The sequence below is a fragment of the Chlorocebus sabaeus genome, chromosome 28 (assembly GCF_047675955.1).
Source record: "Chlorocebus sabaeus isolate Y175 chromosome 28, mChlSab1.0.hap1, whole genome shotgun sequence".
Taxonomy (NCBI): Eukaryota; Metazoa; Chordata; class Mammalia; order Primates; family Cercopithecidae; genus Chlorocebus; species Chlorocebus sabaeus.
Window position 1 is genome coordinate 8224924 of NC_132931.1, and position 26372 is coordinate 8251295.

Here is a 26372-nt window from a genome sequence, read left to right on the forward strand (position 1 = left end):
TTTCCTGGAACGAACATTGCATTTCATCTGACAAAAGGACAGTTTCAGTTTCCTCTGCAAAATGGGCTGGGGGTGGAATTCCCATCTTGCAACCGAGAATTCCCTGATAATAAACGCCGAGTGCCGAACGCGGTTCAGGCGCAAGAGCCCACCCAACGGGAGCAGCTCACTGGGACATTCAGAACAATCTGGAAAAGTGGACACGGGCAGCCCCAGACGTCATCCCCGGACCCCGCTGCCCAACAGCGCCCGGACGCGAGCGCTGTCCGCGTCCCAGCACCGAAGTCGGCGTTTGGCCGCAACGCCCACAGGCCCTGCTCCTCCCACGCCGCCGCGGAGCGGATCTTCCACAGAAACTACACACAAACGCCCGTTCCGAGAGCGACCTGCTTTCTCTGAAGGCGTCGCGGCCAGAGCTCGCCTTCCTGTAGCTCCCAGGCCGGACGCCAGCTCTCCCTTAGCAACCGCGGCCTCTAGCGACAACCGCCCGGGCACCACCGGAACCCTCTTCGCCGGCGCGGAGAGGCGCGGGTACGTGACTTCCGCTCGCGCCCGGCGGAAGCCAGGGGGCGGGGCTTGTGTGGCGGCGTCACGGGGCGGGGCCTCGGGTGGCGGGAAGAGGAGGCGCGAGAATGGAGGTGGAGGCCGTCTCTGGTGGTGAGGGCGAGCTGGAGGCCCAGGACCCTGCCCCTTCCTCCAGCAAGGCCCCCGGCAGCGCTGGCCACTACGAGCTGCCGTGGTGAGGTCCCAGGCCGTAAAGAATGGGCGCATTTGGATGTGAGGGTGGGCGAGTGGCGGCCCGTGCTCTGGAGAAACTCGGGGGGCAGGGGCTCGATTTGGGGGATCCCGAGGGAAGAGGAGACCCCGGGTGGCATCGAGATGATTTCAAGGAGGCGAGGGACATGGACCGAGAGTGGCCGGCCTAAACTCTGCGAGCGGAGTCTCGCTCACAACAACGCTTATGACAGTTAGGGCTATCCCGGGTGGCCACCTACTCTGACCTAGTTGTTTTTTTCAAAAGTTTTTGTGGATAGTAGTGTATGACCTCGTGTTTTTAAAAACCTCAGTCTTTTAAAAAAAATTGATTACCTGTTCAAAATAATATTTTGACTGTTAGGTTCAATAACATTTACATTTGAAATTTTTTTTTTTTAAATCGAGACGGGGGTTTTGCTGTGTTGCCTAGGCTGGTGTCCAACTCCTTGGCTCAAGTGATCCTCCTGCCTCAGCCTCCCAAGTAGATGGGACTACAGGCATGCAACACCATGCCCAGCTAATTTTTTTGTTTTTTGAGATGGAGTAACACTTTGTCACATAGGCTGGAGTGCAGTGGTGTGATCTTGGCTCGCTGCAACCTACGTCTCCCGGATTCAATCAATTCTCCTGCCTCAGCCTTTCTAGTAGCTGGGATTACAGGCGTGTACTACCACACCCTGCTAATTTTGTATTTTTAGTAGAGACTGGGTTTCACCATGTTGGCCAGGCTGGTCTCGAAGTCCTGATCTCAAGTGATCCATCCGCCTCGCCCTCCCAAATACTGGGATTACAGGCATGAGCCACCGCGCCCAGCCTAGATCTACGGTTTTTGTCTAGCCAGCCATCTATATTTGGCACATGTTTGCAGAAACTGGCAGGTAATCCTTGCCGGGCACGGTGGCTCACACCTGTAAATCCCAGCATTTTGGGAGGCTGAGGTGGGCGGACCACCCGAGGTCGGGAGTTTGAGACCAGCCTGACCAACATGGAGAAACTCCATCTCTACTAAAAATACAAAATTCTCTGGGCCTGGTGGCGCATGCCTGTAATCCCAGCTACTCCGGAGGCTGAGGCATTAGAATCGCTTGAACCCGAGAGGTGAAGGTTGCAGTGAGCCAAGATCGTGCCATTGCACAAGAGCGAAACTCTGTCTCAAAAAAAAAAAAAAAAGAAACTGGCAGGTAAGGGATGAGAAAGGAGCTTGGCTGCACCCATGTTGTCACACCAAATGATGTCAGCCTTGTGTGTGCTGGGCCTCTTGTGACGGGCAGACAGGGTTGCAGCAGTGTCACGTTGCTCCAGGTGGCCTGTGCTGGCCCTGCTCCAGCAACAACAGGTGTTTCTCTGCTATAGCAGGTTTGAAACCTTTGCTGTACAATTCTCATGCCCTTAACTTTTCAAGTGGCACTTGGGCATCTAAATTACATTTTATTTATTTATTTATGAAACAGAGTCTCACTCTGTAGCCCGGGCTGGAGTGTAGTGGCGCAATCTCAGCTCACTGCAACTTCTGCCTCCCGAGTTCGAGCTATTCTCATGCCTCAGCCTCCCAAATAACTGGGATTACAGACGCACACTACCACATCCGACTAATTTTTGTATTTTTAGTAGAGATGGGGTTTCACCATGTTGGCCAGGCTGGTCTCAAACTCCTGACCTCAAGTGATCCACCCACCTCAGCCTCCCAAAGTGCTAGGATTACAGGCGTGAGCTACCGTGCCCGGCTGGCACCTTATTACATTTAAAACCTGCAACTGTTTGGCATAGGTATACTGAATATATGTAATTTTCCAACAAAGCTCTCAGGATGACCCTTAAGTGCTTTTTGTGGGATAGTGTGAAGACAACCATGTCAGCATTTTTATGCATTTTCTTAACAGGGTTGAAAAATATAGGCCAGTAAAGCTGAATGAAATTGTCGGGAATGAAGACACTGTGAGCAGGCTAGAGGTGAGTGGCTGTATTTTGTTTTTTGTTTTTTTTTGAGACGGAGTCTTGCTCTGTCGCCTAGGCTGGAGTGCAATGGCGCGATCTCGGCTCACTGCAAGCTCTGCCTCCTGGGTTCAAGCTATTCTCCTGCCTCAGCCTCCCCAGTAGCTGGGATTACAGGCACGCGCCACCACGCTCGGCTAATTTTTGTATTTTTAGTAGAGACGGGGTTTCACCATGTTGGCCAGGCTGGTCTCGAACTCCTGATCTCATGATTTGCCCACCTCAGCCTCCCAAAGTGCTAGGATTATAGGCATGAGCCACCACAAGCGGCCTTGAGTAGCTTTTTAAAAGATGACCTAAGGCCAGGCACTCACACCTGTAATCCCAGCACTTTGGGAGGCTGAGGCGGGTGGATCACTTGAGGCCAGGTGTTTGAGATCAACCTGGGCAACATGGTGAAACTGGTCTCTACGAAAAAATTTAAAAATGAGCTGAGTGTGGTGGCGTGTGCCTGTAGAGTCTGAAGTTCAAACTGGGCGCGGTTCCAAGTGCCTATAATCCCAGTTACTCAAGAGGCCAAGGCAGGAGGATCTCTTGAGCCCAGGAGTTTGACGCTGCAGTGAGCTGTGATCAGGCCACTGCACTCTAGCCTAGGTGACAGAGTGAGACCCTTACTTTCAGAAACAAAAAGAGTTTGGGCTTCATAGTGAGGGCAGGGAGGAGTCAAGGATTTCAGTTAGGTAAAAATGTTTTAATAGGGCCAGGTGCGGTGGCTCACACCTGTAATCCCAGCACTTTGGGAGGCCAAGGTGATTGGATCACCTGAGGTCAGGAGTTCACGACCAGCCTGGCCAACATGGCGAAACCCTGTCTCTACTAAGAATACAAAAAGTTAGGCAGGCCTGGTGGTGGGTGCCTGTAAACCCAGCTACTCTGGAGGCTGAGGCAGGAGAATCGCTTGAACCCGGGAGGCAGAGCTTGCAGTGAGCCAAGATCGCGCCATTGCACTCCAGCCTGGACAACAAGAGCAAAACTCCATCTAAAAAAAAAAAAAAAAAGAGGCCAGGCGCGGTGTCTTATGCCTGTAATCCCAGCACTTTGGGAGGCCAAGGCGGGCAGATCACGAGGTCAGGAGATTGAGACCATCCTGGCTAACATGGTGAAACCCCATCTCTACTAAAAATACAAAAAATTAGACAGCCTGGTGGCGGGCGCCTGTGGTCCCAGCTACTTGGAAGGCCGAAGCAGGAGAATGGTGTGAACCTGGGAGGCGGAGCTTGCAGTGAGCCAAGATCGCGCCACTGCACTCCAGCCTTGGTGACAAAGTGAAACTCCATCTCAAAAAAAAAAAAAAAGAAAGAAAAAAACAGTTTTAATAAGTGTGTACTTTAGGAAAGCAGTTGTGGTTACAGGATGGGAAATGGATTTGAATGGGAGCATGGAGATCACTTAATGGCCCATTGATAGCAATCAGACAAGATAATGAGAAAGTGGTAGCAGGGATGGAGAGAAGTAAAGGACACTGGAGACGAAGAGGAGGTTGGTGAAGCCCTGGTAATTGAAGTACCCGGGGTGAGGATGAGGCCAAACCAAGATGATGGCGACCTCAGCTTCGTGGCATGGATAGTCCCTGGTAGGAAACATGGGTGGGGCCTCAGGTTTGTACAGGAGAATGAAGTGTTCAGTTTTGAAGATGCCCAGGTGAGTTCCTGTAGTCCCAGCTACTCGGGAAGCCAAAGCAGGAGGATCGCTTGAGCCTGGGGATTCAAGACTGCAGTGAGCCTTGATCACACCACTGCACTCCAGGCTGGGTGACAGAGCCAGACTGCATCTCTAAAAGAATAAAAAGAACTTGAGGTGGATGGGGCATCCACGTGGATAAATTTGTAGCCACGTTTACTACACGGGCTGTGTGGCTGGGGAGATTCAGCTCCTCAAGCCTACAAATTAACCAGGTTTTGTGGTTTTTTTTCTTTTTGAGACAGGGTCCCACTGTTGCCCAGGCTGGAGTGCAGTGGCACGATCACAGCTCACTGTAGCCTCCACTTCTCAGGCTCAACTGATCCTCCCATTTCAGCCTCCCGAGTAGCTGGGAGTACAGGCGCACGCCACCACACCTGGCTAATTTTGTTTATTTTTTGAGGAGACAGAGTCTCACTATGTTGCCCAGCCTGGCCTCTAAAGCCAGGCCTCAAGTGATTGTCCTGCCTTGGCCTCCCAAAGTGCTAGGATTACAGGCGTGAGCCACTGTGCTCAGCCGAGTTTTAACCTGCTTGTTTGTTCTTTTTTCTATCTTTTTAATCTAGTCATCCAGAATCAAGTTTTAACCAGTTTTAATGATCATTTTCGCTGTAGGTCTTTGCAAGGGAAGGGAATGTGCCCAACATCATCATTGCGGTGAGTACCCAGTCCTGGGCCTGTTGGGTGTCTCCGTGTCTCATCCCACTGCGCACCGAAGTACTTTTTTGTGCATAGCGCTCCCTGCCTGGAGAACCCCTTACCATTCCCACGGCAAAGGGAAGCATTTCGTTCAAGTTAGTTGGGAGGCCTGGGGTTGGTTGCTGTATTTTTTTTTTTTTTTTTAATTTTTTCCCTGAGACAGAGTCTCACTCTGTCACCCAGGCTGGAGTGCAGTGGTGCAATCTCTGCTCATGGCAACCTCTCCCTCCCGGGTTCAAGCGATTCTCCCACCTCAGCCTCCCGAGTTGCTGGGATTACAGGTACCTGCCACCACGCCTGGCAAATTTTTTTGTATTTTTAGTTAGAGACGGGGTTTCGCTATGTTGGCCAGGTTGGTCTCGAACTCCTGACCTCAGATGATCTGCCCTCCTCGGCCTCCCAAAGTGCTGGGATTACAGGTGTGAGCCACTGCGTCCGGTCAGCTGTGTTGATCTGTGTGTGCTGTGTGTGGGATGCGGGGGTCAGAGGGGATGGAGGTGCATACAGCGGTGAGCAGAACTCAGGAGCTATCTGCGGTCCTTCTGGTGGTTTGTAGTCTTTACTGGAGATCTCGTTCCCAGGGCCCTCCAGGAACTGGCAAGACCACAAGCATTCTGTGCTTGGCCCGGGCCCTGCTGGGCCCAGCACTCAAAGATGCCGTGTTGGAACTCAATGCTTCAAACGACAGGTAGGTCTTAGAGTCAGACCTGCAGGGGGGTGTGCTCTGCACTGAGAATTGTTACAGAAACAGCCTTTCTCAGCATTGGGTTGTATTCGAAGTTAGCCTTGCCAGCTATGTGATTTCCTCCACCCCTTCCCAGTGAAAGAGCATTACTCCCTTGTCAACTTGCTGGTTTATTATTTTTTTTTCATGGAAATTTTTAAAAACTTTTTATCAGCTGGGCACGGTGGCTCACGCCTATAATCCCAGCACTTTGGAAGACCGAGGCGGGTGGATCACCTGAGGTCAGGAATTTGAGACCATCCTAGCCAACATGGTGAAACCCCATCTCTACTAAAAATGCAAAAATTAGCTGGGTGTGGTGCCGGGCGCCTGTAATCCCAGCTACTCAGGAGGTTGAGGCAGGAGAATCACTTGAACCTGGGAGAAGGAAGTTGCAGTGAGCGGAGATCACGCCATTGGTCACTCCAGCCTGGGTGATGAGCAAAATTCCATCTCAAAAACAAAAAACACAAAAAACCAGTTTTTCTCTTTTTTTCAAGTTTAAAATTTTTGTAGAGATGGAATGTTACTATGTTGCCCAGGCTGATCTCAAACCCTTAGCCTTGAGCAATCCTCCTGCCTCAGCCTGCTAAGTTGCTAGGACCGTAGACACATGCCACCGCACCAGCTTTTTTTTGTGTAAATGGGTCTCACTATGTTGTCCAGGCTGGTCTCGAAGTCCGGGACTCAAGCGATCCTCCTTGCTTCAGCCTCCTGAAGTGCTTGGATTACAGACCTGAGCCACTACACTAGGATGTTCAACCAGTAAATATAATGCAAAATTCCAAAATGTGAAAAAAAAACCCAGATCTGAAACATTTCTGGTCCCAAGCATTGGGGATAAGGGATACTCAGCCTGTATATTTAAAGTATATGTAAGGCTGGCCAGGCATGGTGGTTCACGCCTATAATCCCAGCACTTTGGGAGGTTGAGGCAGGTGGATTGCTTGAGTCCAGGAGTTTAAGACCAGGTGACATAATGAAACCCCATCTCGGCCGGGCATGGTGGCTCAAGCCTGTAATCCCAGCACTTTGGGAGGCCGAGACCATCCTGGCTAACATGGTGAAACCCCGTCTCCACTAAAAAATACAAAAAACTAGCCGGGCGAGGTGGCGGGCGCCTGTAGTCCCAGCTACTCGGGAGACTGAGGCAGGAGAATGGCGTAAACCCGGGAAGCGGAGCTTGCAGTGAGCTGAGATCCGGCCACTGCACTCCAGCCTGGGCAACAGAGTGAGACTCTGTCTCAAAAAAAAATAAAAATAAAAATAAAAAGGAAACCCCATCTCTCTGTATAAAAGTAAAAATCTCTGTATATCTCTCTGTATAAAAGTAAAAATAAAGCATACTGGAGGATGTGTATAAGTTAATATGCAAATTACCATTTCATATAAGGGGCATGGGCATAAGTGAATTTTGGTGTCTGAGGAGGGGCCTAGCACCAGTCCTCAGAAACACCGAGTTCAGTCTTTGATTCTTCAGTTTGGGAAAATGTGTGGATGATATTGGCATCTGAAGATTCATAGTCTGAGATTTTGCTTATATGATCAGTTTCACCATCAGCAGAGTCTAGAATGTCGCTATTGGTGTCTCTGCAGTTCTCAGTTCTTTTCTTTTCTTTTCAATTCTTTTCTTTCTTTCCTTTTTTTTTTTTTTTTTTTTTTGAGGCAGAGTCTCGCTCTGTCACCCAGGCTGGAGTGCAGTGGCACGATCTCAACTTACCATAACCTCTGCCTCCTGGGTTCAAGCGATTCTCGTGCCTCAGCCTCCCGAGTAACCGGGAGTACAGGAGTGTGCAGCCACGCCCAGGTAATTTTTGTATTTTTAGTAGAGATGGGATTTCACCATGTTGGCCAGGCTGATCTTAAACTCCTAGCCTCAAGTGGTCCGCCTACCTCGGCCTCCCAAAGTGCTGGGATTACAGGTGTGAGCCACCATGCTTGGCCTACATTGCAGTTATTTTCTGATTCATCTAATAATTAGGAAGAGTCCTCTCAATTTTTTTCTCTTTCCTGTTGTGGGTGGGAAATGAAAAATTTTGAATTCTTGGCTGTGGTCAGTGAAAGCTTACAAGATAACAAAGGTGATGTATTTGCATTTCTGTTACATCTTTTGAAAGATAATACGGTATCTCAAGCAATGCAGTTAAAAAACTGAAGGATGAGGATTTTTTTTTTTTTTTGGAGACAGAGTCTCGAATTATCACCAGGCTGGGGTGCAGTGGTGCGATCCCGGCTCACCGAACCTGGGAGGCAGAGGTTGCAGTGAGCCAAGAGGGTCACTACACTCAAGCCTGGATGACACAGTGAGACCCTGTCTAAAAAAAAAAAAAAAGTATATATTTTCTTTGTTCTTTGAAAGAACTCCAAGAAGGAACAAATGCATAAAATCTCAATCCTTATAAATAGTTATAATTGCCCCCCTAAAAACTCAAAAATGGAAATCGGGTCTTGCAGTCCCTGATATACCGATTGTTTAAAAGTCCTCATGGGCCGGGCGCGGTGGCTCAAGCCTGTAATCCTAGCACTTTGGGAGGCCGAGGTGGGCGGATCACGAGGTCAGGAGATCGAGACCATCCTGGCTGACACGGTGAAACCCCGTCTCTACTAAAAAATACAGAAAAACTAGCCGGGCGAGGTGGTGGGCGCCTGTAGTCCCAGCTACTCAGGAGGCTGAGGCAGGAGAATGGCGTGAACCCGGGAGGCGGAGCTTGCAGTGAGCCGAGATCCGGCCCCTGCACTCCAGCCTGGGCGACTGAGCGAGACTCTGTCTCAAAAAAAAAAGTCCTCGTGAAGGCAACTGAATTTGTCTCAGAAAGTGCCAGTAAAATCTTGTTATTCTTTCAGGGGCATTGATGTTGTGAGGAATAAAATTAAAATGTTCGCTCAACAAAAAGTCACTCTTCCTAAAGGCCGACATAAGATCATCATTCTGGATGAAGCAGACAGGTAGAGTGCTTTGCCAAATATATTTTGACCTTGATCTCTAAATCTCTTTTTGGACTTTATTCAATCGGGATAAAAAGCACTTTTATGGTAGATTTGCTTATATCTTCAACAAGCAATTTAATAGGGGCCTGCACCTTAAATCTTTTCTTTATTAAGTAACTTACAACCGTTTGTCTAAGATAGTTATTCATGTAATGTGCTGGTTTCAGCATCTCTTACATTAATAATTTAAATGAAGTGTTTTTTGTTTTTGTTTGTTTGTTTGTTTTGAGATGGAGTTTCTCCCTGTCACCCAGGCTGGAGTACAGTGGCACAATCTCTGCTCACTGCAACCTCTGCCTCCCGGGTTCAGGCAGTTCCCCAGCCTCAGCCTCCCGAGTAGCTGGGACTACCGGCACCTGCCACCACGCCCAGCTAATTTTTGTGTTTGTATTTGTATTTATTTATTTATTTATTTTTTGAGACAGAGTCTCACTCTGTCACCCAGGCTGGAGTGCAGTAGCATGATTTCAGCTCACTGCAACCTCTGCCTCCCGGGTTCAAGTGACTCTCCTGCCTTAGCCTCCCAAGTAGCTGAGACTACAGGCACGCACCATCACGCCCAGCTGATTTTTTGTATTTTTAGTAGAGATGGGGTTTCACTGTGTTAGCCAGGATGGTCTCAATCTCCTGACCTCGTGATCCACCCGCCTCAGCCTCCCAGAGTGCTGGGATTACAGGCGTGAGCCACTGAGCCCGGCCTAATTTTTGTATTTTTAGTAGAGACAGGGTTTCGCCACATTGGCCAGACTGGTCTCGAACTGCTGACCTCGGGTGATCTACCCGCCTCGGCCTCCCAAAATGCTGGGATTACAGGTGTCAGCCACCATGCCCAGCCTGTAAAATTTTTTATTGTGGTTAAATGGACATAATTAACCATAACATAAAATGTACCGTTTTAACTATTTTGAAATGTACGGTTAATTCAGTGGCATTTAGTACATTTGCAATGTTGTGCAACCATCACAACACTGTGGTTGGTATAAATGAAGAATCTGACTCCGGGCTTGGTGGCTCACACCTGTAATCCCAGCACTTTGGGAGGCCAAGGCAGGTGGATCACCTGAGGTCAGGAGTTTGAGACCAGCCTCACCAACATGGAGAAACTTCGTCTCTACTGAAAATACAAAATTAGCTAGTATGGTGGCGCACGCCTGTAATCCCAGCTACTTGGGAGGCTGAGGCAGGAGAATTGCTTGAACCCAGGAGGCAGAGGTTGCTGTGAGCTGAGATTACGCCATTTGCACTGCAACCTGGCCAACAAGAGCGAAACTTCATCTCAAAAAAAAAAAAATTGAAATGACATTAAAAAAAATATAGAACCCTAACCCTATAATGTTGTTTTTTTGTTGTTGTTTCTGAGACAGGGTCTCACTGTGTCGCTCAGGCTAGAGTACAATGGCACAATCATAGCTCACTGCAGCCTTGAACTCCTCGGCTCTAATGATCCTCCACCTCAGCCTCCCAAGTAGCGGAGACTACAGGCTTGTGCAACTGCAACCAGCTTTTTTTTTTTTTTCCCCCTAGAGGCAGGGTCTCACTGTGTTACCCAGGCTGGTCTCAAACTCCTGGCCTCAAGTGATCTGTCTGTCTCGGCCTCCCAAAGTGCTAGAATTGCAGGCATGAGGTGCTGTGCCCAGCGAAATAAATTTTTTTTAGGGCCAGGCACGGTGGCTCATGCCTGTAATCCCAGCATTTTGGGAGGCTAAGGTGGGCGGATTGCTTGAGGTCAGGAGTTCGAAACCAACCTGGCCAACACGGAAACCCTGTCTCTACTAAAAACATAAAAATTAGCCAGATGGCTTTTCCAGCTTGGACCCGGCAGAATGGCTCCCGCAAAGAAGGGTGGCGAGAAGAAAAAGGGCCGTTCTGCCATCAACGAGGTGGTGACCCGAGAATACACCATCAACATTCACAAGCGCATCCATGGAGTGGGCTTCAAGAAGCGTGCCCCTCGGGCACTCAAAGAGATTCGGAAATTTGCCATGAAGGAGATGGGAACTCCAGATGTGCGCATTGACACCAGGCTCAACAAAGCTGTCTGGGCCAAAGGAATAAGGAATGTCCCATACCGAATCCGTGTGCGGCTGTCCAGAAAACGTAATGAGGATGAAGATTCACCAAATAAGCTCTATACTTTGGTTACCTATGTACCTGTTACCACTTTCAAAAATCTACAGACAGTCAATGTGGATGAGAACTAATCGCTGATCGTCAAATACATCAAATAAAGTTAAAAAAAAAAAAAAAAAATTAGCCAGATGTGGTGGTGCCCAGGCTAGAGTGCAATGGTGCCTGTAATCCCAGGTACTAGGGAGTCTGAGGCAGGAGAATCGCTTGTACCCAGGAGACAGAGGTTGCAGTGAGCCGAGATGGTGCCAGTGCACACCAGCCTGGGCAACAGAGCAAGACTCTGTCTCAAAAAAAAAAAAAAAAAAATTTTTTTTTAATACAGCAGTAATTCATGTTCTTTGAAGAAAATTTAGAATATATTAATAGTTCGCTGTGTTTTTATTTATTTTAGTTGGAGTCTCACTCTGTTACTCAGGCTGGAATGCAGTGGCATGATCTCGGCTCACTGCAACCTCTGCCTCCTGGGTTCAGGTGATTCTCCTGTCTCAGCCTTGCGAGTAGCTGGGACTACAGATGCGCACCACCACGCCCAGACAATTTTTTTTTTTTTTTTTTTTTTTTTTTTTTTTTTTGTATTTTTAGTAGAGTTGAAGTTTTGCCATGTTGTCCAGGCTGGTCTTGAACTCCTGATTTCAAGAGATCTGCCCACCTCGGCCTCCCAATGTGCTGGGATTACAGGCATGAGCCACTATGCCCGGCCATTAATAGCTTGCTTCATTTCTTCTGTTTTTATACACTATCAATGTTTACATAGTTGAGATCATAATATATATAATTTTTATATCCTGGTTTTTCCTTTTAATGTTATAGGCAGTGCTCTGCATTATGATAATCTGGTAAACAGGCTTTTTTGTATATTTTTAAAATTTTTTGTAGAAATAGAGGTCTCACTATGTTGCCTAGGCTGGTCTCAAGTGGTCCTCCTGCATCAGTCTCTTGAGATGGGAGGATGGCTTGAGCCCAGGAGTTCGAGGCTACAGTGAGCTATGATCGCACCATTGCACTGCAGCCTGGGTGACAGCAAGAACCTGTCTCTTTGGGCGGATCACAAGATCAGGAGATTGAGACCATCCTGGCTAACACAGTGAAACCCCGTCTCTTCTAAAAATACAAAAAAATTAGCTGGGCGTGGTGGTGGCTGCCGGTAGTCCCAGCTGTTCGGGAGGCTGAGGCAGGAGAATGGCGTGAACCCGGGAGGCGGAGCTTGCAGTGAGCCAAGATGGCACCACTGCACTCCAGCTTGGGTGACAGAGCGAGACTCCGTCTAAATAAATAAATAAATAAATCGACTGAGCGAGACTCCATCTAAATAAATTAATTAATTAATTAAAATAAAAAAAGGACCTGTCTCTTTGAAGAAAAAAAGGAAGAAAGAAAAGTAGGCAGCTGGTGTCATGACTCTTCTCTTGGATTTGATGTCATGAAGGGCTGGAGAGTGTGATGGCAAGCCACTCTAGATGGTGGTTTTTGTGAATTTCACTTGAGGGCTGTTCTGATGCTGCGGGTACTAAATGCTGTTTGCACAGTCTTTGAGAGAGCGGCCTGCGGGTTTTAGCATTAGAGCAGTGGCCTGCATACTTCCGATGAGACCTTCATTTGGAACGTTGGGTGTGTCTCTGTCCTGGGTTTTTGTGTACGGAGCGGTTTGTGTCGCACGGGCCCTGGGTCCCGCTTACAAACCTGTTTTTCTTCTCAGCATGACCGACGGAGCCCAGCAAGCCTTGAGGAGAACCATGGAAATCTACTCTAAAACCACTCGCTTCGCCCTTGCTTGTAACGCTTCAGATAAGATCATTGGTGAGTGGGAGCTTTGGGTGGCTGGGGGTCCACGTAGTGCTCACCTGGACTTTTTTCTTTTTTATAGACGTGGTCTCCCTCTTCGCTCAGGCTGGAGTGCAGTGGTGCCATCACAGCTCACTGCAGCCTCAAACTCCTGTGCTCAAGTGATCTTCCTGCCTCAGCCTCCCTGTAGCTGAGACCACGGGCCTGTGCCACCACACCTGGATTTTTTTTTTTTTTTTTTTTTTTTTTTTTTGAGACAAAGTCTCACTCTGTCGCCTATGCTGGAGTGCAATGGCGCGATCTTGGATCACTGCAACCTCCTCCTCTGACATTCCAACAATTCTTGTGCTTCAGCCTCCTGAATAGCTGGGATTACAGGCACACACCACCACACCCAGCTAATTTTTTTTTTTTTTTTTTTTATTAGAGATGGGGTTTCATTCACCATGTTGGCCAGGCTGGTCTCAAAACACCTGACCTCGTGATCGCCTGCCTAGGCCTCCCAAAGTGCTGGAATTACAGGTGTGAGCCACTGCACCTGGCCTCGTCTTGGCTCGTTAGCATTGGAAGAGTAGGGATTTTTTGATTGCATAGCATAGGCCAAGCACTGTATAATCAAAGTTTTAAATTTATATTTTTTTAATTGACAAGGAAAAATTGTATATATTATGCACAACATGTTTCCCATTGTAATCAACTTTTAAATTTAATCTTATGTAATCCTATGAGGAGGTATTATTAGCTTCACTTTAGAGATGAGTAAACTGGAGCTCATCCTGATGTTTAGGATCTAAGGAAAAAAGGGAAAGAAAATGAACTTGGGGAGGTTGAGTAGTTTGCTCAAAATCACAGAGCAAGTGCAAGAGCAGCTGGGATTGGAGCCCCAGGTCTGTCTCCCTCTTGCACTCTTGGAGGCACACAGGACATTGTTGATGTCCCCTGCACAGTGTCACAATCACAGTCGCTCTCTAGATACCTCTTGTGCTATTTGTGTGCTCTGAGCACTTCGCATAGGCAGTATCTGTACATTGGAATTTGTTGCCTCCGGGAAGCCTCTCTCTGAAATCCTGCAGTCCATCTTCTCTCTGACCTTACTGTTTGCCCTTCCACCTCCCTCCTTGCAGCCTGTCTGCTTCTGCACGGGTTTGTCCTGCCCCAGGTCCCAAGAGTGCTCTAGTCTGTCAACTTCCTGCTGGTTTCCCACCCTTCTCTTTCTTTTTTTTAGAGTCTCCCTCTGTCACCCAGGCTGGAATGCAGTGGTGCGATTTCGGCTCACTGCTGTCTCTGCCGCCCAGATTCAAGTGATTCTCCTACCTCCGCCTCCTCACTAGCTGGGATTACAGGCTTGTGCCCCCATGCCTGGCTAATTTTTGTATTTTTGGTAGAGACGAGGTTTCATCATGTTGCCCAGGCTGGTCTAGACCTCCTGGCCTCAAGTGATCCACCTGCCTCAGCCTCCCAAAGTGCTGGGATTATAGGTGTGAGCCACTGCGGCTGGCCCATCCTTCTCTTTCTGACACAGTCTGCCTGCACAGCCCAGCTGTCCTCTTTCCTCATTTCTCATCGCTCTCTCAGCTGCTTTCTTTGCCTCACTTCCGCCCTGCTGAACCCCAACCATATGAGCTTATCCATCTGACAACCCCCTTGCCACCCAGGCCGCTGTTGCAGACAGACACATTACCAAATGTGGCGCCCACAAAGTCATGGCTACCAGCCCTGGCGGGGCTCTCAGCAGTGTCGGGAATCCTGTACAATTTTCCCTTCCCCAAATCACACTGACTTGTGCATTGATTCATTCAGCCGTTCATCGAACAGTTAACTCTGGTTCTTAGTAGCCGCCAGGCACCATGCTAGTGGAGAACTCGCGGAGTTTAATGAGAAGTATTCTCTGCTTTCCAGATGCCAGTGATGAAGTAGAGAAAAATGCATTCCTAGTTCTTGTTTTGGCAGGGCACAGTGGCTCATGCCTGTAATCCCAGCACTTTGGGAGGCCAAGGCAGGTGGATCACCTGAGGTCAGGAGTTCGAGACCAACTTGGCCAACATAGTGAACCCCTATTTCTACTAAAAATACAAAAATTAGCCAGGCGTGATAGCGTGTGCCCGTAATCCCAGCTACTCAGGAGGCTGAGACAGGAGAATCACTCGAACCTGGGAAGTGGAGGTTGCGGTGAGCCTAGATCACACCACTGCACTCCAGCCTGGGAAACAGAGTAAGACTTGGTCTCAGAAAAAAAAAAAAAAGAAGAAGAAAAAGAAAGAAACTGGCCAGGCATAGTGGCTCACACCTGTGATGCCTGCACTTTGGGAGGCTGAGGCAGGAGGACTGCTTGAAGCCAGGAGTTCGAGAGCAGCCTGGGCAACATAGCAAAACCCTGTTTATGAAAAAAAAAGAAAGAAACTGGGGTGGCCCATTCAGATTGAATTGTCATGTGCCCAGAAGGGCCAATGTCCAGCACACACCAATTCCAGAGTCCATCTGGGCCGGGGCTGACTTATCTAAGGGCTTGTGGCATGTGGATGTGTCTCTACTGGAGGATCATTTCCCCGTCTGGAAGCCGTGGCTAGCCGAGGCCATGCCGGGCAGTGCCAGCTGAGGCCTATCATTGCTTATTATGCAATGATAAGCAACTTGATATGTCAACTTGATATGTCAAGTTGACACCTTGACATATCACCCTGTTTTTACCAAGTCTCTCTCTCTCTCTCTCTCTCTCATTTATTTATTTATTTATTTATTTATTTGTTGAGACACAGCCTTGCTCTGTTGTCCAGGCTGGAGTGCAGTAGTGTGATCTTGGCACACTTCAGCCTCCGCCTCCCGGGCTCAAGTGAGTCTCCTGCCTCAGCCTCCCGAGTAGCTGGGAGTACAGATGTACGAGACCACACCCAGCGAATTTTTGTATTTTTAGTAGAGATGGGGTGTCACCATGTTGTCCAGGCTGGTCTCGAACTCCTGACATCAAGTGATCCTTCCGCCTCAGCCTTCCAAGTCTCTACTGAGTACCTGGGGCTGTGTGGATTATGCAGCTGCAGCCTTGTAACCAAAGAGCTAGCAGGGTGATGCCGGCCTCTGCAGGGAAGCCTCACTGCCGTCCCGTCTCTGTTCAGAGCCCATTCAGTCCCGCTGCGCAGTCCTCCGCTACACAAAGCTGACCGACGCGCAGATCCTCGCCAGGCTGATGAATGTTATCGAGAAGGAGAGGGTGCCCTACACGGATGACGGCCTGGAAGCCATCATCTTCACGGCCCAGGGAGACATGAGGCAGGTATGTGGGCCACTACCATTCAGGCGTGGGCGTCCCGTGCCTGCCATGCCCCTTCCGTGGGGAAGGGGAGGGAAGTGACAGCTGCACAAGGTACAAGAGAAAGAGACGGAGACCCGGCACCCTCCTGGGACAGTGGGCTGTCTAGCTCAGACTCCAAGAAGAGAGGCAGGGAAGGGCAGAGCTTTAAAAGTAACCCTGGGGGCTGAGGCAGGTGGATCACCTGAGACCAGGAGTTCGAGACCAGCCTGGCCGACATCGTGAAATCCCGTCTCTACTAAAAAATATTTAAAAATTAGCTGGGTGTGGCCAGGCGTGGTGGCTCATGCCTGTGATCCCAGCACTTTGGAAAGTCGAGGCGGGTGGATCACGAGGTCAGGAGATTGAGACCATCCTGGCTAATACCGTGAAATCCCGTCTCTACTAAAAATACAGAAAATGAGCTAGGCATGGTGGTGGGTGCCTGTAGTCCCAGCTATTTGGGAGGCTGAAACAGGAGAATGGTGTGAACCCGGGAGGCGGAGCTCGTAGTGAGCTGAGACAGTGCCACTGCAATCCAGCCTGGGCAACAGCGAGACTCCATCTCAAAAGAAAAAAAAAAAACAACAGCCGGGCATGGTGGTGGGTGCCTGTAATCCCAGCTACTCAGGAGGCCGAGGCAGGAGAATCACTTGAACCTGGGCGGCGGAGGTTGCAGTGACTCGAGATTGTGCCACTACATTCCGTGCTTGGTGACAGAGTGAGACTCTGTCTCAAAAAAACAAAAAAAGTCACTCTTGGCCTGGTGCCGTGGCTCACACCTGTCATCCCAGCACTTTGGGAGGCAGAGGTGGGAGGATCGCTTGCTCTTCCTCATTGCTGTCTCAGCTGCTTTTTTTGGTTCACTTCTGCCCTGCTCAACCCCAATCATATGAGCTTATCCATCTGACAACCCCCTTGCCACCCAGGCCGCTGTTGCAGACAGGCACATTACCAAATGTGGCGCCCACAAAGTCATGGCTACCAGCCCTGGCGGGGCTCTCAGCAGTGTCGGGAATCCTTTACATTCTTTTCCCTTCCCCAAATCACACTGACTTGTGCATTGATTCATTCAGCCATTCACTGAACACTTAACCCTGGTTCTTAGTAGCTGCCAGGCACCATGCTAGTGGAGAACTCGCGGAGTTTAATGAGAAGTATTCTCCGCTTTCCGGACCAGCGTGGGCAACATAGCGAGACTCCCGTCTCTACCCAAAAAGAAACAAATATAAAAATCATCCTGACATGTGTTTGCTCCTGAACAGGCGCTGAACAACCTGCAGTCCACTTTCTCAGGATTTGGCTTCATTAACAGTGAGAACGTGTTCAAGGTACAAGCACTGGTGTGGGTGGTACCGTCAGCAGAAGCCATGCTTCCCTACGGGGGCCAGCAGGGCTGAGGGGCCGGGCTGGCAGTGGGGATGGACACCCGGCTGCTCTCGTGAGTGCCGGGGAGCCCACCCTGCTTCTGTCTGTCCTCTCCCTGTTGCTGCTTTTGCTGCACAAGTTGGAGAGTTTCGGGGGAGTGAGGGAGGACCACTGATGCGTCCGACTCAGGGCCAAGCAATTTCTGACACGTCTTTTTTTTTTTTTTTTTGAGGCAGAGTCTCGCTCTGTCGCCCAGGCTGGAGTGCAGTGGCTGGATCTCAGCTCACTGCAAGCTCCGCCTCCCAGGTTTACGCCATTCTCCTGCCTCAGCCTCCCGAGTAGCTGGGACTACAGGCGCCTGCCACCTCGCCCGGCTAGATTTTTGTATTTTTTAGTAGAGACGGGGTTTCACCGTGTTAGCCGGGATGGTCTTGATCTCCTGACCTCGTGATCCGCCCGTCTCGGCTTCCCAAAGTGCTGGGATTACAGGCTTGAGCCACCGCGCCCGGCCTCTGACACGTCTTATTTGATCCCAACGACTTCCCTGCACAGCGGTTCTTACCATCACATTGTGAGTGATGACGTGGGACCCCCTGGTCCCTAAAGGGCAGGCAGGAGCACTGTGCTATTCCCCAGCAGCCTTCAGACTCCACACCCTGGGTTTTTTCTGCAATGCCATACCCTTCTCCCCACTTCTGTCCCTGGAGGGTGGGTAGCAACCCTCAAAGCCAGGCCGAGGAAAAGGGCTCTCACTCTCCCATGTCGGCAAAACATTTTTTTCTTGGGAATTCTTTTGAAAACTGCTTCCACATCCTGATAACTCAGCATCTAAATGCCATTTGGGAGACTCATTTCCCCCTTATTTGGGTAGAACCTGGGAAGGGCTGTCCAGGCTTTCAGTCTATAGCTCTTTCTTACCAGGTTTGTGGACAACAGACAAGCTATTTTTGAAGCATCTGGGTAGACCTGGGCAGTGAACGCATTTTCGAGGCCACTTAGGAAAGGGAGGCCTGCTCAGAAACAGCGGTGATGGTTTGGGCCCTGTTTTGTCTTGGAGGGTCACTGAGGGCTCAGGAAACCATGGCTTCTACTGGGAAAAGGCAAGGGCAGGTGTGGGTGGCCTCTGGAGCCATCAGGAGACTTTCATTCAGAAGATTTAGGGGTCGACATTGCACCGGAGGCAGAGCCTTGTGCCAGTGCGGGGAATGCTGCAGGGAGGAACGAGTCCCCAGCACCATCCACCCACCTCCTGGAGCAGCGGGACCCCTCCTTTAGGGTGCCAGGCTGAGGCTGGGGGACCCTTTGCAGGGAAGGCCAGTTCCTACTCTGGGCTGGAGGTGGGAATTGGCCCAAAGGACCTCCCGGTTCTAAAGTGAATTCCAAGTGGTTCTGGGCAAATGGCTCCCCAAGTGATCTAAGACAGGTGGCTGGTGGCTTTAAAGCTGTCCCCGAGTGAGCGTCCTTCACAGGCCTTGGTTGCTCTCTTGTTCATCTGTCTTGTGTTTGGAACATTTATCTTCCTGGTGCTGGAAGCACTTCTCTTTGGTGGTGAGAGGGGCATTCCCCAAACTCATTCTGGTTGCTGGAGAATTTGATGATAACAACAGGTTGAGTAGTTTTACCCGTAGATTGCCTGGAAGTTGGTCTGTTGGGGCCTCCCCGGTCACACTGTCCCTTCCAGCCCCTGACCGCCTTTCCTTTCCCTTTGGCCAGGTCTGTGATGAGCCCCACCCACTGCTGGTGAAAGAGATGATCCAGCACTGTGTGAATGCCAACATCGACGAAGCCTACAAGGTTGGCCTCCTTCCCCCGTCCTGGCAGAGGACCCACTCACTTCTTAGGCAGAGGAGAGAGGGAGCCCTTCTAGTGCCAAGGACATTATACACATCACTCCATTAATTCTTGAAATCTTACTTGGGAGGCTGAGGCAAGAGGATTTCTTGAGCCCTGGAGGTCAAGGCTGCAGTGAGCTTTGCTTGCGCCGCTGCGCCCCAGCCTGGGTGACAGAGTAAGACCCTGTGTCAGGAAAAAAAATCATTAACATCATGCTATGTGTTAATCTGTCTAGGAGCTGGAAAAAAAAATCGTACCAGGAGTTGTGTGCACTTTACTGATGAGAAAACTGATTCAGAGAGGCTGAATTCCTTGTCCTAAATCTCTGTGTTTATTTATTTCTTATTTCTTATTTTTGTAGAAACAGGGTCTTACTCTGTTGCCCAGGTTAGAATGCAGTGGCGCAGTCACAGCTCACTATAGCCTCAACCTCTCAGGCTCAGGCGATCCTCCCACCTCAGCCTCCCAAGTTGCTGGGACTAGAGGCACACGTCACTATACCCAGCCCTAAGTCATACGGTTTAAAAGCAGTGGAACTAGAATTCAAAATGGTGTTTTTCTCCTGTAATTATATCCTCTGCAAGAGAAGTTTGTCAGCCGAAGTCAGGAGGAAAGACCAGCCTAGCTCCTTCTCCAGGGAAGCCATCTTCTCTCCGGTTAAGGGAGGTGTCCTCATCCATTCTCATAGGCACAGGCATTCTGGGACCCAGCAGCCCCCAGCCAGCCAGGGGAGGAGGGAGCAGGAAGATTCTACCCTGACAATGGGACTGGGTGCTGTGAGCAGATTCCAGCAGGTGTGGCTGGGGCTCAGGTGACCTCAAGCCACGTGAGTGTGGTGTGGTTGGTGTGGTTCAAGGTCATTGATCCAATCATAGTTTCCCTCTGCCTACCCCCTAACAAACTAGGCTGGAAGTTGACTGGGTTTAGGGCAGAGTTGCACCTAATGTGAAACCGGAGTGCAAGGCGGGGAGACTGAGCAGAGACTCAGGCCCAGGTCCCTGAATGGACCTGAAGAAAGCCTTCAGATTTGTGGGCACAGAGCTTCTCTGTCCCCCTGAATTCACCCCAAGATGCCAAAGCAAAGGCAAAAAAGTCCCTGCAGCCTGGGCGGGGCAGGTGGGTGGGAAGCAGAGGCTGGGATTTCCCGTCAGGGTGTGCTCCGGGCTCGTCCTGCAGAGGTTGTATTGGGACTGCAGCTGGGCGAAGCTAGCAGATGAATGGTCTGCTTTTTCCACTCTGCTGTACCTCGTCATCAGATTAATAAAGCGTTTTAAGAGCTCTGGATCAAGAGATTACATGGGTGTGATAGTATACCGTTTTGCAACACAGCTGAAAACATTTGCAATAGGCTGGGCTCAGTGGCTTCTGCCTGTAATCCCAGCACTTTGGGAAGTCAAGACAGGAGGATTGCTTGAGGTCGGGAACTTGGGACCAGCCTGGGCAACATAGCAAGACTCCATGTTTATATTACTGAAAAAAAAAATATTTAAGCAAAACAAAAGTACATTTGCAATGTCATCTCTGTATCTGCCATGAAAATCAGTTAAGGTAACCCCATGTGACCTGAAGGGTGGGCCCCACCAGCTGGGATGAGTCTCAAAATCACATGACTTCTTACAGTTGAAAGTGTTAAGCAGCCTTTCTGTCTCCTTTGTCTAGATTCTTGCTCATCTGTGGCATCTGGGTTACTCACCAGAAGATATCATTGGCAACATCTTTCGAGTGTGTAAAACTTTCCAAATGGCAGAATATCTGAAACTGGAGTTTATCAAGGTCAGTGAGAGTGTAGAAGTGCCTCTGTCCTCAAGAGTGTGGGCCATAGTGGCTGGGTGCCGTGGCCCACACCTGTAATCCCAGCACTTTGGGAGGCCAAGGCGGGCAGATCACCTGAGGTCAGGAGTTCGAGACCAGCCTGGCCAACGTGGTGAAACCCCCTCTCTACTAAAAATACAAAAATTAGCTGGATGCAGTGGCAGGCGCCTGTAATCCCAGTTACTTGGGAGGCTGAGGGAGGAGGATCGCTTGAACTTGGAAGGTTGCAGTGAGCCAAGATCGCACCACTGCAGTCCAGCCTGGGCAGCAGAGCGAGACTGTCTCATAACAAAATAGAAGACTGTGGGCCCTGGCTTCGCTTTCTCTTTTTGCTCACAGGCCTGGCACCTAGAAGGCGCTCAGTGTTTCCCAGCTGCAGCGGGAGGGAGGGAGGGTGTGTCTTAGTCCCTTTGAGTTACTATAAAGGAATACCAGAGACGGGGTCATGTAGAAAGAAAAGAGGTTGATTTGGCTCACAGTTCTACAGGCTGTACATGTAGTGTGATGCCAGCATCTGCCTCTAGGGAGGGGTTCAGGCTGCTTCCGCTCATGTTGGAAGGGAGAGCCTGTGCGTGCAGAGATCAGCTGTCGAGAGAGCGGAAGGAGGTGCCAGGCCCATTTGAACAGCCAGCTCTCCAGGGGCCTAATTGATCCAGAACTCACTACCTTGGGGCGGGCATCAAGCCATTCATGTGGGATCTTCCTCGTGACCCGAACATCCCCACATTGGGGACCAAATTCCAAATGAGATTGGAATGGGCAGATGTCCAAACTAGATCAACGTGGCTGATTGTCCTGAGGACCAAGTTTGTTTCACACAGTCCTGATTTTCTTCATTCAAGGCTCTCTTGTCTATTATTGATTGATTGATTTTCAGGGTCAGATTAATTGAGGTTTAATTTACATAGAATAAAATTCAGCCTATTAGGTACAGGACACACGCAGTCAGTCACGCAAACACCATCACCATCAGGATACAGAATCTGTCCTCCCAGAACAACTCACGTGTCCCTTTGAAGCCAGCCCCCTCCCTGACTACCACTTGGAGACTACTGATTATCATAAATGGAATCATGTAGAACTTAGCCTTGTGAGTCTGGCTTCTTTCTTTCACTGTAGCAGAAATGCCTTTCAGATGTGTCCACGTTGGTACTTCCATCCATGCGTCAGTCCGTTGTATCACTGAGAAGTCATCCATCGTGTGCACGTACCACAGTTTGCTCATCTGTTCATCAGCTGGAGGACATTTGGGTTTACAGATTGTGGTGACTGTGAATAAAGCCAGTGTAAACATTTGCATATATGGATTAGTGTGAATGCAAATGTTAAGTTTTTCTTTTTCCCAAGTAAGTTCCCAGGATTGCCTGGGAAAATGATAAGTGTATGTTTCACTCCATAAGGAACTGCTGAACGGTTTTCCAAAGTGACTGCAGTACGTGCATTCCCAGCAGCATTCCAGAGGATGCTCAACCTGGTCGCCACGCAGAGTGCTCAGTTTGGTTTTTAAGCTGTTCTGATAGGTGTGTAATGACCGGATGCAGTGGCTCATGCCTGTAATCCCAGCTACTCATGAGGCTGAGGGAGGAGGATCGCTGGAACCCGGGAGGTGGAGGTTGCAGTGAGCTGAGATCACACCACTGCACTCCAGCTTGGGCGACAAGAGTGAGACTCCTCAAAAAAAATAAAATAAAATAATTAACAACAACCACCAAATAACCTAATAGGCATGTGATGAGGTCTCATTGTGGCTTTAATTTGCATTTCCCTAATTAATATGCTGAGCATTTAATCATGTGCTTATTTGCCTTCCAGAATCTTCTTTGATGAAGCATCTATTCATATGTACCCATTTTTTAAAGTTTTTACATTTTTTATATTTTTGGTAGAGACAGGGTGTCCCGTGTTGCCAAGGCTGGTCTTGAACTCCCAGGCTCAAGTGATCCTCCTTCCTCGGCCTCCCAAAGTGCTGGAATTACGGGTGTGAGCCACTGCACCTGGCCTGCGTTTTTTATGTTTTTGAGAGACAGGGTCTTGCTCTGTCACCCAGGCTGGAGTGCAGTGGTGCAATCATAGTTCACTGCAGCCTCAACCTTCCAGGCTCAAGCAATCCTCCCACTTCAGGCTCCCAAGTAGCTTGGACTACAGGCGTGTGCCACTACGCTTAGATCGTTTTTATTTTCTTTTTTTTGTAGAGTTTGGGTGTTGCTGTGTTGTCCAGGCTGATCTCCAACCCTGGGCTAGTGATCCTCCTGCCTTAGCCTCCCAGAGTGCTGGGATTACAGGTGTGAGCTACTGCTCCAGGTCTAAATCTACCCATTTTTTAATTGGGTTGTTTGTTTTTTATTACTGAATTTATTTATTTACTTATTTATTTTTGAGATGGAGTCTTGCTCTGTCGCCCAGGCTGGAGTTCAGTGGTGCTATCTCGGCTCACTGCAACCTCTGCCTCTCAGGTTCAAGTGATTCTCCTGCCTCAGCCTCCCGAGTAGCTGGAATTAGCATGTGTCACCATGCCTGGCTGATTTTTGTATTTTTAGTAGAGATGGGGTTTCACCATGTTGATCAGGCTGATCTCAACTCCTGGCCTCGTGATCCACCCGCCTTGGCCTCCCAGAGTGCTGGGATTACAGGCACAAGCCACCGCACCTGGCCTTTATTACTGAATTTTTGAGAATTCTTTATAGTCTGGATGCAAGTTCTTTATCAGATACATTAATATTTTCCTCTAGCCTGGCTTTCCGTGCCGCCCCCGCCCCGCCCACCCATTTTCTTAACAGTATCTTTGAAAGAACTGTCAGCATCCTTTTAAGAAATAAATTGAACTTTAGGTAAACATAATCTATCACATCACATCTTAGCATTCATTTTCCGGCTGGAGTTGGAATTCCTCATGCTGATTTTGAACAAACCATTAGTTCAGTTTGTTTCAGTTCAGATTTTAAAAAAGAACTCCCCCACTTACTAACCAGATTTGAATTTGGTTTGTTTTTCAGGAAATTGGATACACTCACATGAAAATAGCAGAAGGAGTGAACTCCCTTTTGCAGATGGCAGGCCTCCTGGCCAGGCTGTGTCAGAAGACAATGGCCCCGGTGGCCAGTTAGAGCAGAGACTTCGCTGACTGACTTACAGGAGCCCTATCCTGAGGTACAGGAGCTGTGGCTTTCTGATGGGGGAAAATGCCGCCTTAGGCTGGAGCCAGCATGACTGCCATTTAAACTCCAGTGGCTGGCCAGGCGCGGTGGCTCACGCCTGTAGTTCCAGCACTTTGGGAGACCGAGGCAGGTGGATCACCTGAGGTCAGGAGTTCGATACCAGCCTGGCCAACATGGGGAAACACTGTCTCTACTAAAAATATAAAACTTAGCTGGGTGTGGTGGCAGGCACCAGCTACTTGGGAGGCTGTGGCAGGAGAATCTCTTGAACCCAGGAGGTGGAGGTTGCAGTGAGCCAAGATCATACCACTGCACTCCAGCCTGGGCGACAGAGAGAGACTCTGTTTGGGGGGTAAAAAAAATTAAATAAATAAACTCCTGTGGCTTTCATGATTGCTTCTGGGACATCTGTGCCTCACGAGTGTTTGCGTTCAGCCTCCGCCCCACTGATGTGGTACAGGGCGGAAAGGCGCAGAGGAGCTGAGGGTGGTCTCTGATCTGTGTGTGGGTTGACATTTTAGCTAATAAAGCCTTGCAGTGTTTGTCGGCAATAAGGTGACCACGTGAAGCCTCGAGGAAAACCAGCTTCCTGTCTCTACTGGCCTTGGCAGCCTACAAGTAGAAAAGGCGATTAGATAGTAGGCCCACAAGCTCATCTCGGTTCTTCTAGAAGCCTGAAGGGGCCACTTCCCCAGGGCGAGGGCAGGGTTTGCTGTCATTTCCTATTTAGACTGACTTCTCAGAATGGCCAGGTGGCGAGCCTCTCAGAGAGGGCCGCAGAGTGGAGAGACACAGCCCAGCCCTCAGGAAAACACCGTGACGCCCTTCCTGTGTTCTAGATCATACTCTTTGTGCTTGCTTTAGAATTCCCCGGGGAATTTCCTACTAATTTGTAGAATTGCCTTTTTTTTTTTTTTGTAAGATACTATTTTGTTTCCGTTTTTTTTATTTTTATTTTTTATTTTTAAGATAGGGTCTTGCTCTGTTGCCCAGGCTAGAGTGTAGTGGGCCAATCTTGGCTCACTGCAGCCTCAACCTCCTGGGCTTAAGTGATCCTCCTACCTCAGCCTCCCAAGTAGCTGGGACTACCAGCATGCACCATGATGCCCAGCTAATTTTTAAATTTTTTGTAGAAATGGGGTTTCGCTATATTGCTGGGACTGATCTCAAACTCCTGTCCTCAAGTGATCTTCCCACCTCAGCCTTCCGAGTAGCTGGGACTACAGGCATGCATCACAATGCTCAGCTAATTTTTAATTTTTTGTAGAAATAGGGTCTTGCTATATTGCTGAAACTGGTCACAAACTCCTGGTCTCAAGTAATCCTCCCACCTCAGCCTCCCAAAGTGCTGGCATTACAGGTGTTAGCCACCATACCTGGCCCATTTGGGCACAGTGGCTCACGCCTGTAATCCCAGCACTTTGGGAGGCCAAGGCCGGCGGATCACATGAGATCGGGGTTCAAGGCCAGCCTGGCCAACACAGAGAAATCCCGTCTCTACTAAAACACGAAATTACCTGGGCATGGTGGTGCATGCCTGTAATCCCAGCTACTCAGGAGGCTGAGGCAGGAGAATTGTTTGAACCCAGGAGGCAGAGATTGTAGTGAGGCAAGATGGTGCCACTGTACTCCAGCCTGGGCGACAGAGCGAGACTCTTAAAAAAACAAGGAAGAGAAGCTTGTCCCTGAGGTTGTGCAGTCAGGACTTCAGGGTGTGAAGTAACACACGGGCAGCAGTTGGGTTCTAGACGTTTCTTCGGATTTCCTAACTTGTTGCATTAATTTCTTCTCATGGGAAGAGTCCCTGGGCCATCCCAGAAAGACGGCTGGAGTTGGGAACTAAGATCCCATCCGCAGGCCTGACGCCCTCAGGGTCACTTTTTAAACAGGAGCTGTGGCCGTCATTCCCTTAAGGTTTTTTGTATTTGGTTATGTTTTTGGAGACAAGGTCTCCCTCTTTCACCCAGGCTGGAGTGCAGTGGTGCAATCACCATTCACTGCAACCTTCTGGGTTCAAGTGATTTTCCTTCCTCAGCCTCCCAGGTAGTTGAGACTACAGGAATGCACCACCATGCCCAGCTAATTTTTGTTTGTTTTTGAGACGGAGTCTCGCTCTGTCGCCCAGGCTGGAGTGCAGTGGCGCGATCTCGGCTAACTGCAAGCTCCGCCT

The 26372-nt window shown here is 49.4% G+C and overlaps 2 protein-coding genes across 3 annotated transcripts; both read left to right on the forward strand.

Moving 5' to 3' along the window:
- Positions 1 to 596: 596 nt before the first annotated feature.
- Positions 597 to 24592, forward strand: RFC2 (replication factor C subunit 2). 2 transcript variants are annotated; one of them, XM_037990513.2, is made up of 11 exons: positions 597 to 739; positions 2637 to 2706; positions 5044 to 5085; positions 5709 to 5815; positions 8696 to 8797; positions 12666 to 12766; positions 15862 to 16019; positions 17300 to 17365; positions 19116 to 19196; positions 20895 to 21008; positions 24041 to 24592. In XM_037990513.2, the coding sequence occupies exons 1-11, from the start codon at positions 633 to 635 to the stop codon at positions 24149 to 24151; spliced, it is 1059 nt and encodes a 352-aa protein (XP_037846441.1). In that variant the 5' UTR covers positions 597 to 632; the 3' UTR covers positions 24152 to 24592. The 2 variants fall into 2 exon arrangements, with proteins under 2 accessions (XP_037846441.1, XP_037846442.1); XM_037990514.2 differs by lacking the exon at positions 8696 to 8797.
- Positions 10353 to 11089, forward strand: LOC119621381 (large ribosomal subunit protein eL31). Its single transcript, XM_037990515.2, has one exon. It carries the CDS (start codon positions 10663 to 10665, stop codon positions 11038 to 11040), a length of 378 nt encoding a protein of 125 aa, XP_037846443.1. The 5' UTR covers positions 10353 to 10662; the 3' UTR covers positions 11041 to 11089.
- Positions 24593 to 26372: the final 1780 nt, after the last annotated feature.